At 57.5% G+C, this 12,313-nt stretch overlaps 1 protein-coding gene across 2 annotated transcripts in view; it reads left to right on the top strand.

Moving 5' to 3' along the window:
• Nucleotides 1–12,313, top strand: part of GNAO1 (guanine nucleotide binding protein (G protein), alpha activating activity polypeptide O) — a 166,592-nt gene that overhangs the window by 138,460 nt on the left and 15,819 nt on the right. The window contains exons 5-7 of one of the 2 annotated variants that reach the window (XM_011971908.1): nt 5,528–5,656; nt 7,526–7,655; nt 11,629–11,782. In XM_011971908.1, coding sequence (XP_011827298.1) covers nt 5,528–5,656; nt 7,526–7,655; nt 11,629–11,782 — 413 coding nt within the window. The remainder of the gene's footprint in view (nt 1–5,527; nt 5,657–7,525; nt 7,656–11,628; nt 11,783–12,313) is intronic. The other variant, XM_011971907.1, reaches the window with a different exon arrangement.

Raw genomic sequence — 12,313 nt, 5'->3', positions numbered from 1 at the left:
AAATAAATAAATAAATAAATAAATAAGGAATATGTAAGTCTAATTAATATAATAAATGTATACTTTAATACTCTGTTATAACTAAATAAGGGAGATGACAGGAGGGCAGGAGGGTGGAAGGAGGAAAGGAAGGGGACAGAGGGAGAAAGAAGAGGAGAGAAGAGAAGATGGAGAAGTGGGAAATGGTAAAAGCTGGAGCTGGTTAGAAGGTGCTCCCGGCTCTTCCCATGAACGCAGGTCACAGGTCCATTGGCTGCAGCTTTATCACTCTAGGCATCTCCAAGGAAATCCTTACTGCTTCCGTGCCCTTGGCGCTAGATTGGAGGCTCCAGAGCCCGGGGATGGTCAGTGTTGGTCAGGGACATGTCTTCTGTCATGGAGGCACTGGGATTGCCCCCTTGGCTTTTGGGAAACACACCCCACTTTTGCAATTGCAATCTGGTACCCATACATTCAGTGGGGACTTTCTGCAAGGAGCCTCTGCGCTTTACCCCACTGGCTGGGAAGACTCTGACATGATCCAGTCCAGCCATTTTCACCAGGTCTTCTCAGCTGGGGCCATTTTGCCTCCAGGGGACATTCAGCAACATCTGGGGACATTTTTGATGGCTGCAGCTAGAGTGGTTCTCCCGGCAGCTAAAGTGGTGCTCGCGGCAGCTAGAGTGGTGCTCCCAGCATCTAGCAGGTAGAGGCCAGAGATGCAGTTAAACATCCCACAGTGTGCAGGATGGCCCCCACAACAAAGAGTTGCATGGCCCCAGACATCCATAGTGCCAAGATTAAGAAACCCGGATCTACGCAGTGCCAACAGACAATGGCTGAGGCCAATGTTCACTCCTGGACATTTCCACAGGCCACATGGCAGCCAACAGACTAGGGGCTTGAGCAAGGCCAGGAGCGGCTTCCCATTTCTGCACACCTAGATTGACCACAGGGCAAATGCCAAAGTCCTGTGAGTTCCAGGTGATGACTACCTAGGTCCCTGGGCCTGATGAGCTCCCAGGGACACCCTGGGGGTCAGGGCAGTGAGCCCAGAAGCTCAGTGTCCACCATTCCGTATGCTCAAATCACAGACCAGAGCCAGGCAGGAGAGAGTGACTTTCAGCTGCCCTCCTCCCTTCTCCCGCTCCCTGTCCCTGCAGGAGGCCCAAGAGTCAGCAAGACCCTCAGGGGCCTTTAGGGCCAGCTGGCCCAAATCTGCCTTCTAGTGGCTCACCAAATCCTGCTCTCCACTTACATTTTTACCCATTTCACTAACTATAACATGAATCCATTACCAAAAAAAAAAAAATTTTAAACAAATGCAGAGGCATATAAAATGAGAAGCAATCTTCTTCCTACTCCCCTCACCAGCCCTGCCCCTCCCACTTTTACCCACTTCCATTTATTTGTCCCAGTGGCATCCAGAAAAACTTGATCCTCCGACTCAAAATAGTATTTACGGCCACCCACTCTGGAATCAAGGGAGCTCAGCTCACCTTCCTTCCTTCCACCGCTCTCCACCTTCACCTCCGGCTTTTTGCTAGTTACAGGATTATTTTTAGTTCTTCCGGTGCTTACCTTTATAACTTTAAATAAGAAACTTGAGTCAGTATTTGTCAACTCCCCACCAAGTAAGCTGAGGAAATTCTCCTCCCTGCAGCCTCGTCTCTGCCTTCTTTCAAATTTTCCACTTCCCAGGTTGATGATGTTACTATTATCTTCTGTCACCATGGCTGGGCCTTCTGTGTCTCCTCTCTGGGAGAGGGCAGGAAAGGCAGGGGACACACAGGTGCTCAGGGCCGGAAGGGCCTGGCACGTTTCCTGTCTTAGCAGTTAGACCTCAGCTTCTGACAAAGTCTTGGGCCCAGTATAGAAAGCAGATCAGAGTAGGTTTGTTGTGCTGGAAAGGAGAGGGAGGCCTCACAGGGCTGCCACAGCACGTGCTTCCAGGGGGTGCCACTGACACCCTAATGCCCCAACCACCAAGGCACCTCTCTGCCCAGCCCTTCACAGGGGAGGGACCAGGGCACAGGCTCCTGAGCAGGCTCTTCATGCCCCCCAGCCTCTCTGAGCAGGCTGACTCTCCCCTCCGGATAACCACCTAGAGGCGGGTCCCAGAAACCCTGGGCACATCCATCCAGGGGCTATGAAAGGTACTCTGGGGCCTGGTTGGCACTGGGTTTCCTCAAATCCAGTTCCCCACTGCATTGTCCACGCTGGCATCCGAAGTTTCTTCTCCTCGCCTTCTCTCTTGACCCTACTCCTATCGGGCTCTTGCTCCTCCGCCTGCTGAGATGGCTCATAGCCCAGTCCTATCCTGGGGGCTGCTCCATGAGCCTCCTCCCACTCAGGGCTCAGGGTTCAGTCCCCCAGTACCTGGGACCTCCTTTCACTCCCAGCACCCTCCTCCTCTCGGGCAGCCCTTTCCAGACTCCCTCGATGCCTCCTGCCCACCCACCCAGGCAGTTGGTGGCAGGGGAGGTCTGCTGGGGGCTGCTGTATCCCATCCCCAAGCTCCATCCCAGAAGCACCTCCTGTCGAGGACTGGTACCTGGTGACCTTCTCCTGTCTCGTTCTAAACACCTTGTACACTGGGACAACTCTCGAATTCATATCGCCAGCCCAGCCCTCCTGACTTCTGCCTACTCAGTGTCTGTTTGAACATCAAATGAGTCTCAAGTTAACATGAGCCCGTGGGACCCCTGGCTCCCATCCTTCCCATAGAACCTGCTCTGTGTGCTCCTCCCTCCCTCTACATGTGTCTCATTCCACCACTTGGAGGTATCTCTACCTCTGCTCATCCTCCTGTATCACCCACTCAGGCCACCAGCAGATGCAGCTCCTCTGGCAGGTACATCAGATTCTGACCACTCACACCCTCCACAACCACCCGCATTGTGCCAGTGCCATCTGGTGATGACAGCAGCTCTGCAGGCCCCACCCGCTGACCTGCTCTCTTGACAGCAGCAGAGCCGTTGTCAACATGCTTCTGGCCAGAACCCTCGAGGGGCTCCCGTCTCACTCAGTAAAAGCCCAAGCTCTGACAATGACCTCAAGGGCCTGCTTGCCCCAGCTGGACTCTGGCCACCCTCACCTCCACCACCTTTCCCAGCCTCACCCACCACCTGGCCCTTCCACGCGTGCTTCCTGCCGCCCCACCTGCCAGTTTTTCCACCGGGCCACTCGAGGCCCACTTGCTTCCTCATTCCCCTCAGTCTCCCCTGTCCAGACGCCTTCCCCAACTACCCTGCATCAAATAGCAGCCCCCAGCAGGCCTCCCCTGTCACTAATAGCTGATTCGTTCTCTGACACTACCTCCCGATGTACTGTATCTCTGACTCTCCTGTTTATCACCTCACACACGTGTGTACACTCCCCCGGAACGCAGGCCCTGGGAAGGTGGGGCTGTGTTGACTGCCCCATCCCCAGCTCCCAGAACAGTGGGTAGGTGGGATGGGCAGCAGGTGCGCAGTCAGCCTTCCCGACTGGGTTGCTAAGCAGTTCTCCCACACCTCACCCCCCGCCCACAGCCGTCTCCTTGCATGAGGCTCGGCCAGCACAGAGAGGCCACAGGGCCAGGTTGCCCGTCTAAAGATGGTTTGCCCTGGCTGGGAAAGGAAGAGCAGGACCAGACACTTCCAGGCTGGTGTCCAGCTGCAGATGCGGGGGACGTCCTCACAGCTTGGAAGCAGAGGTCATGGGCGCCAGGGCAGGGCAGGCACAGAGGCTTGGGAGGGGCTCCTTCTGGCTGAGACCAGAGCCTGCCCAGATACCACTGGTTGGCGAGGAGGCTGTGGGGCTAGGGGCACGTACAGGTCTGCTCTGCAGCCTTGGCTCCCTCACCCTCATCCCCACATTGTGCCCTTCCATGGAGGGCAGTCAGGCTCAGGAGAGGAGACCGGGAGTCCTGTTTAAATTTTTTTTTCTGGATTTTTAAAATGCTAATAGAGTCCAATTTAAGAGCATGGGGTCTGGAGCCAGTCAGAACTGGACTGGAATCCCAGCCAAGTTCATTTTTCTTTTTTTTTCTATTTTCTTTTTTTTTCCGAGACAGAGTCTTGCTCTGTCACCCAGACTGGAATGCAGTGGCACGATCTCAGCTCACTGCACCCTCCGCCTCCTGGGTTGAAGCGATTCTCCTGCCTCAGCCTCCTGAGTAGCTAGGATTACAGGCGCCCAGCTAATTTTTGTATTTTTAGTAGAAACGGGGTTTCACCATGTTGGCAAGAATGGTCTCGAAATCCTGACCTCATGATTCACCCACCTCGGCCTCCCAAAGTGCTGGGATTACAGGCGTGAGCCACCACGCCCAGCTGCCAAGTTCATTTTCTCTCAATGTGACTTCAAGCTTACCTCCCTGAGCCTTGGAATCCACCCTTTTGTTTTCTTTTCTTAGCGGCATTCTCACAAGGATTGTCACTGGGTTCTATCAGTGAACACCCTAGCTGGTGACGGCATCTGCCCTTCCCAGCCCTGTGGACGTTCATGAGCTGGTCAGCATACCCATCTCTCATGCAGTGGTGACTGCGGGTCCAGCCAGCAAGCTGGCCCCTAGCAGGTCCTGGAGCAGATGCAGCGTGGGACCCCACATCGTGCTGTGGTTCAGACACTCGGGGCTCCTCCCTGTGGGCTGCTTGTGGTTCACCCTGGCAGCTGGGATGGGTGGCCTGGCAGGCTCCATGGATCACTGAGTCTTCCTTCAGGCCTGGCGCAGCTCCCTACTTCCTGGTTTCCCAGATCCTACCTGGCTTTAGATTCAAACTTAACCCATAATGAACCCCAAAGCCCTTGCAGGCAGCATCCTCTGAGTGCTTGGCCTGAGGCCTGGGCAGGTGACGTGCAAAGGCCTGGTCTGTTCCCACAGCAAGAGGTAGCAGGGATAGAGAGCCCTGATTCCAAAGACTGGGTCCCAGGGAGGCCCAGCCGCTGTATGACTGTGTCACCCTGAGCCTCCAAGAGCGTCAAATTGGAAGGGGCACACAGACCCCTTGGTAAGTGAGAAGGAAGTGTGGAGAAGGCAGGGAGCTGCTCAGCAGGGAGCTGCTCGGGGGCCTCCGAAGCCCCAGAGAGTAATAAAAGTATGGCCTCTGGGGCCAAGGGTCTGGGTCATGGCCTCAGGCGAAGTACTTACCTTCGATGAGCCCCAGTTTTAGTACATTTAACTCGCAAATTACGTATGAAACACGGTTACACATGGAAAGAATAGAACCTATCTGTTGGCCGTTATTATTTTTTAAATGAAGAAATGACAAAACAGTATTATTATAAACATCGTAGTCTCATATAAAAGGTTGACCTTGTTTAAGTGTCCCAGGAGCTGCGTGCGTAGCCCTTTTGGCTATGAATGAGAGTGTGAGGCCAAGACCCTAAGACCCTCTTCCTCAGACGCCCCCACTCCCTGTGGCCTGGGATGGAGGTGATATCGTTTCCACAGTGACCTGGAGGGGCCCTGACTGAGACTGGACTCTGATGGTGGGTGGCCTGGCCAGTCCTGAACAATGTTCAGGCGTTTGGTCCATGGTCCCCTGTTTGTTGCTGTCCTCAGCTACCTGGACAGCCTGGATCGGATTGGGGCTGCCGACTACCAGCCCACCGAGCAGGACATCCTCCGAACCAGGGTCAAAACCACTGGCATCGTAGAAACGCACTTCACATTCAAGAACCTCCACTTCAGGTGAGGCCCAGGGAGGCCCCCAGGCCCTGGTGAGGGCTAAGAGGGGACATGCCCAGGCTCTCAGCGCATTTCGTTGGCAGCGCCCAAACATCATCCTGCCCCAGGGACCCCACAGGTTGGGGCAGGCAGCTGGATACCAGAGGAACCTGCCTGTGTTTCGGCCGAGTTTAGGGGCTGCGGTGCGCAGGGAGGCTTCCTTGGAGAAGATTCCCAGAGTGGGGCTGTGAGGAGGAGGGAGGGTTTGGACAAGGAGGGCAGCCCGTCCCTGAGGTGACTTCTGAGGAGGAGGAGGAGGTGGGCTACCAGGGGGCGCCTCCAAGATCGCCTTATGGGGAGGGGCCGAGAGTGGGGCTGGGTAAGCCCAGGCTGCCACTGTGAGACCCTGAGGACCCACGTCACCCCAGAGCTGGAAGGAGCAGAGCGAGCGGACCCACCTTCTCCTGGTGCATGTGGGAAGCTGAGGCCTAACAAGAGCAGAACTTTCCTCAGGCACGGAGCGTAGCTAGAACCCAGGGTCTCTGGGCCTCAGAGCAGGGGCCTGATGGGTGAAGTGGTTCCCCGGGTCCTGCTGCAGTGCTGTGTCCCCACCTGCAGTAACCTGCATGCACGGAGGCCTGGGAGCCCTTGCTCCATCCTGCAGGGAACAGAGGCCAGCAGAGAAGGGGAGGGCAGGGACCCCCTGCAGGGAGAGCTGAATTCTAATATTCCCTGCTTCCCATGTCCCCAGCTCCCGCCTACTCCTGTTCAGACTGAGGGGCGGAGGCTCTGGGCCCAGGAACCCCTAGGCCTTCACGGATCTGGGAAGCAAAACCTTGGTCAGAGCAGGCCTGAGGGGCCTCCCTTGCCTTCCCAGGCTCCTTGGTCTCTCCTGCTCCTCCAATGGGAGCACAGGATGGGGATCTCAGCTCAACCTGGCCCAGCAAGGCAGGGTCTAAGAATAGCATTCTGGAGGGGCCACAGAGGCCATCCGCCCACGCCCCTGCATTACAGATGGGCAGGTGGGATCTAGGGGAGCCAGTGATAGAATGAGAACCAGACCCATTCCTTGCTCCGAGCCCACTCTTAATCTCTGCCTGCAGTCGCTCTGTTGTGTGCGGTGGGACCAGGGATCCTTCCCTGTCCCCCTCTGGCAGGCTGTGTGTCAGCAGGCGTCCCAGATCTAGGAGGCTGCAGGGCTTCTCGCTCTGGGGATTGGGGTGGGAGATTGACCTTTTACTTTCAGGACGTAAGTCCCACCTGCCCACAATCTATCCCAGAGTTTTTGTGCCCCCTCGGGAGTAGAGTCTGAGAGGGGGAAGAGGCCAGGCTCTGATCTGCCAGAAAGGGGCCGTACTGGGCAGAGGTGAGAGCGCCAGCTTTGTCCACAGCCAGACCCAGCTCCACCACAGCTGGACTCTCACCAGCTTGGGCATGTCCTAAGCCCATGGGTGGCTCACTCTGCCATCCACATAACAGGTGACATCTCCTGCCTGCTTCCCCCCAACGCTGGTTTGGAGTTTGTCCAGAGCAAACCCAGGAAGGAATAGACTGAGGGGAGGGTGCTTCTGAAAGGAGGACTCTCAGAGTCCTTCCTGGGGGTGGCTCAGGTGCGCCCCCTTAGTAAAATACCTCAGATGCAAGGGCAGGTCTTTGAGTCGTGATATGTGAGCACAGCCAGTCCCAGGACAGACTCGGGGGCAGTGCCTGGGGATGACAGTGATCCAGCTGTCTGTCAGCACCTGGAGTAACGAGGTCTTCTAGTAAGGGCTTCTAGTGAGGCTCTGAGCACCGTGGCCCCCATCCTCTGCCTCTCAGCATGCTCACAGCTTGATCCCCAGGCAGCCCTCACCTGCCTGGACCCTGCGCCTACCAACTCCCTGCCTCCTACAGGCTGTTTGACGTCGGAGGCCAGCGATCTGAACGCAAGAAGTGGATCCATTGCTTCGAGGACGTCACGGCCATCATTTTCTGTGTCGCGCTCAGCGGCTATGACCAGGTGCTCCACGAAGACGAAACCACGGTAAGCGGCCTGGGCCCCCCGGGCAGGGGGCAGCACTGAGGAGACAGCCGCAGGACAGGCGAGCCCTGTGAGCACTGGGCCTCGGGTGCCCACAGTGGCTCTGGGGTCCAGCCAGCTGTCATGGTTAGAGGTTTCCATCATGGGTGGGCCGTGCCGGCTCTCTCCACCAATTTTGTATTGCCAAGGCAAGTGCCTTATGATGCCAGTGTGACAGAACCTGTGTGTGCAACCTGATCACACATAGCCATGCAGAATGTGCCTCTTCCGTAACTTGGTGGAGTCACAGAGGCCATCAGGCCAGAGCAAAATTAAGCAAACCCTAAAAAACCAGGAGGCAGCCAAGCAAGAATGTACATGCAACAGAAATAGCAGTCTTAGCCCGACAGCCATCCCTGGGGCACTGGCCTCAGATGCTGCTGAAGCAGTGTGGGGCCGGGGATGCTGAGGAAGAGGTGGGGAGGGCCCAGGATGCTGCAGCAGAGTTGCGTGGGGCTGGGGGTGCTGGGGAGCAGTGTGTGGGGCTGATGGGCCAGGAAGGGCAATGGGGATGGGACATGCTGGTGAGTGACAGTCATGGCTCTGGGCTCCTTTGCCAAATGCCAGATTCACATTCAACCTGGGGCCTCAGCGAGGGGACATTCCCCTGGGAGAGTGCAGCTTTCCTCTGGGCCTAGTCCTGGCTCTGCTACTCACTGGCTTGCTGCTGAATTAGGCAGCACCTTTCCGGCTCAGTTACTGTTTTCCATAAAAGGGGGATAATAATAGTACCTGCCTGTTGGGGGCTGTCGGCAGTGGGATGGGTGATCCACGTGCAGCGCTCTGGAGCTGTTTCTGGGACAGCAGTGCCAAGCTGGTGGTTGTGCGGTGACTGGTGATTGCCCTGAGCCTGAGGGTCTACTTCATGGTCCCCTTCTGGGCTGCAGCCCGCCAGGCACCAAGCATGGCCCACAGGGTCACTGGAGATAAGCCCCAACACTCCTGACAGTGGGGCCCACAGGCTGTGGGGTCACAGCCTGGCGTCTGTCATCTCCTTCTGTCTGGAACACGTGCAGACCCCACCCCACGCCTCTGCGGGCTGGCACCGAGGGTTTGAGGTTGGAGGTGGAGCTTGTTGTCATGCTGGGCCTTGAGTGAGGCCTATCTTCTCTCTGGGTCTGTTTCCTCATCATTTCTGGCCCAACTGGTCCACTGGGCTTTGCGAGGATGGGATGAGCTTTGGGGTGTGGGCTACCAGGCACAGTGCTATAGGGAGGAGGAGCCGCCGCCCTGAGGGGCTTACGCAGAGTGATGGGGCTTTGGGCTGGTGGTGTGGGTAGTCTGGACCCGTTCCGTGTACAGGCTCACCCGCCTGGCTCTTCCTATTTCAGGCCCACCTGTACCCCTGACTTGGGTTTCTGCTGTAATTGTTCTCAATGGCATCTGCAGGCAGTGATGTCAGTCACCAGCCAAGTCTTGATGCTGAGTGGGGCAAGGGTGGATGCACTTCCTGGGCCATGCTTGGACCCAGACTCACTGGTCACCCAAAGCCCAGGTCAGCCTCCTAACCACGCGCCCGCACAGTGACTGCCCAAACATTTCCCACTCCCCACTGCTGGGCTCTATGCCATTGGGGCCACTGCTCCAACTCCTGGGGTCTGAGCTCCACTTGGCTCATCTTTTTTCCCTGTGTCCACCATGGTTTCAAAGACAGCAAAGGAGCTGGAGGCAGGAAGCCAGGAGGGCCCTTCCCCCTGGAATCCAGCCTCTCCCTGGACTTGCCCTGCCAGGCCTGTGGATGGCTTCAACCCAAGTCCCAGGCCCACCGGCCATGAGGCTGGGCTCTCACTCACCTCTGGAAGATGGAAACAAAGGGATGTCTGGGTGGGCCTAGCAGCCACAGGCCCCAAGCTCTGCAGCCCACGGCTCCCCAGTGAGCATGAGCCTGGTGCTGGGCCTGGCACTGGGTGACCTTCCAGCCTGTGGGCCTTGTTGCCTGGAGCACTTGCCCTCCAGTCTTCTCCACCTTCTCTCACCTTCCTTTTTCCCCGTTTCCCCCACCCTTCCACACAAGGGCTGGAGCAGAGGACCTTGGAGAAGCCAAAGCACATGGAGCCAAGGTCACAGGCAGGCTCTTCCTGTGTCCTTCCTTCCCCAAAGCTGGCCACCCTTCACAGCCCGGGGAAGAGTAGCAACTCGTGCAGGGAATGGGGATGACTTTGCAACCTGACAGCAGCCACAAAGGCAGCTCATTACCGTGGTGGCAGCAAGAATACTGCTGCTGTAGAACTCAGCAGTCGTCGCCGTGTGCTGGGGACGCGTGCAGAGGTGGCAACTTGGGAGTCAGACAGATCTGGTCCAGGGTCTAGCGTCGCCCCTGCCACCTCTGTGATCATGGGCAACCACCCCACCCTGCCCAGGCCTGCACCTCCTCCTCTGTAAATGGTGACGATGGTAGAATGGCCTCACAGGCCACATGAGGACCACTGGGCTAAAAGCTGTAAACGTGCCTGTACGCAGGAATCATCACTCAGTGAATAGCTCCTGCGGCTACTACATTCAGACGCCATGGCTAGAGATCAGGTTCTAGGATGTGGGAGCTCTGTCTGCCTCAGAAAGGCAAAAGCCAGGCCCCAGGGACTCAGGCTTTGGTCCTCAGCCATCCTCTAGTCAACACTGCGCGTCCCTCTCTGGCCTGGGGTGACAGCTGGGGTGACAGCCCGCGACAGAGGTGTCTGGAAGCAGCTCCTGGAGCCAGGCCAGGAGAGCCCTGGGGCTGGTGGCTGCCACTGGCCCTCCAGCCGCCGTGTCCACTGCATCCCGGGAGCCCGAGAGCCTGGTCCTGGCCTCGTACCTGCTCTCAGCACCACCCAGCCGGGCCTGCGGCTGCCACAACTTCTCCACTACCACAGTCGCCGCCACCGCCTGCAGGGCCTTATCTTGCCAAACCAAGGCCAAAACCAGTTCTGAGAGACCCTCCAAGCCCGGAAGGTATGAAGCACCTCCCTCCGACCGAATCCATCAGCTAAGAGTTGAAAGCAGCAGGTTCTCAGGGCGCCGCTGGGTGACTTTGCTGTGACAACTGCCCAGCCTGCCCCTGCGCCCGCACTCCTCTCCAGCCACTTGGCCTGGGCGCCTCCTACCCATCCTGCATCTCTTGCCCTGTGGTCCACAGGCCCAGGATGGCCATGGCCCCTGTGAGCCTGCACAGAGCTCTCTGCAGGAACTGGCCGGGTGCCCTGGCCCTGAGACTGGTTGAACCAATTTTTCAGTATTTTTCTCTCTTTCTCCTGTTGGGTTTTTATCTTCTTCTCTGTTTTAATCTGTTTTGCTGTGTTTCATCTTGGGGTTCCTCTGGCCCCTCTACTGAGAAACCAGCCCCAACAACCAGTTCTCCCAGAGCCTCCCCAGCCCCAGCCCACCAACGAAACCACCAACCACACCAAGGCCACAGCAAGCTCACCCCTGAGACGCTATCCCCCTGGTGTCTGCTTCCAACTCGGGATTAATTCGAGGATCTCTTAGTCCTCGGTTAATGTTTCCCAACTGAATGCGTGCACCCTTCCAGCCTTGCTGTCGAAACCGAATGAGACCCTGGTAGAGAAATCTGCATGAGCGGGGTTCCGCGCAGATGCGTTCGGTGGTGGTTGCGGCCCCTGCCCTGTACGTGCATGGTGCATGTCCTCTCCATGAGCTGGAACCTCTCCAGTGACCTCACTGCCCCCACCTGGGGCCAGCTCTCTTTGGAAGGGGACAGCATCCCCCAACCCTGCCCGGCCCTGCTCCGCCCCGCCCTGCCTGCGTGTGGAATGAAACAGGACCACGTCCTGTCTGTCCTTGTGGATCTTCCCGTCTCCATCCTGGTGGTCTCTGTCCCGGTGGTGCGTCCAGCCACATTGGTGGACCTTCCCTTTGCTTGTCCCGCTGTGTCATTGGCCGTGGTGGGTCAGGGCTTTGGATGCTGCCGCCCCTCACTCGCCCCTCCACTCTGTTGCAGAACCGCATGCACGAATCCCTGAAGCTTTTTGACAGCATCTGCAACAACAAATGGTTCACAGACACGTCCATCATCCTGTTTCTTAACAAGAAGGACATATTTGAAGAGAAGATCAAGAAATCCCCGCTCACCATCTGCTTTCCTGAATATACAGGTAGAGACCCCTCCAGGGACAGCAGGCCCCCGAGGGAGCGGGCCCCATTCCCAAAGCCCAGTCCACCCTTCCTGCGCTCTGTGGATGCCCCCGACTCTGCCACAGAGAATCCACACAAACGGGCCCCACCCTGCCCCCAGATCGTGCTCTATCGAGGAGAGGCAGCTAGCCGGGGCTTCCTCATCAGGGAAAGCAGGTGGAGCCCTGGCTCTGCCACTTATGAGCTATGTGACCATGGTGGCCTCTGGGAGCCTGAGCCCCACTGTCTGCGCACAGGGGCTCTCTGTGACAAGAGAACGCTGAGAAGATGAGGGGCGGGGCACAGAGGCTTGGAGTCAGGCAGCCCAAGGCTTATGGCCCAGCTCCGCCACTCACAAGCAGCTCAGGCAGGTCATGCAGCCTCTCTGAGCCTCAGTCTCTGGGTCTGTGAGGTGGAGTGATGGCTGTCATTGCCCTCGCCTCCCTCACCAGGTGCTGTGAGGAGGGAATGAGCTGATGGGCACGCAGAGCTTCGTGTGGTGCTCACATCGG

Source organism: Mandrillus leucophaeus, unplaced genomic scaffold (genome assembly GCF_000951045.1).
Source record: "Mandrillus leucophaeus isolate KB7577 unplaced genomic scaffold, Mleu.le_1.0 Scaffold125, whole genome shotgun sequence".
Lineage (NCBI taxonomy): Eukaryota > Metazoa > Chordata > Mammalia > Primates > Cercopithecidae > Mandrillus > Mandrillus leucophaeus.
Note: the sequence above shows the minus strand (reverse complement) of the source record. Positions and strands in the feature narration are given on the sequence as shown.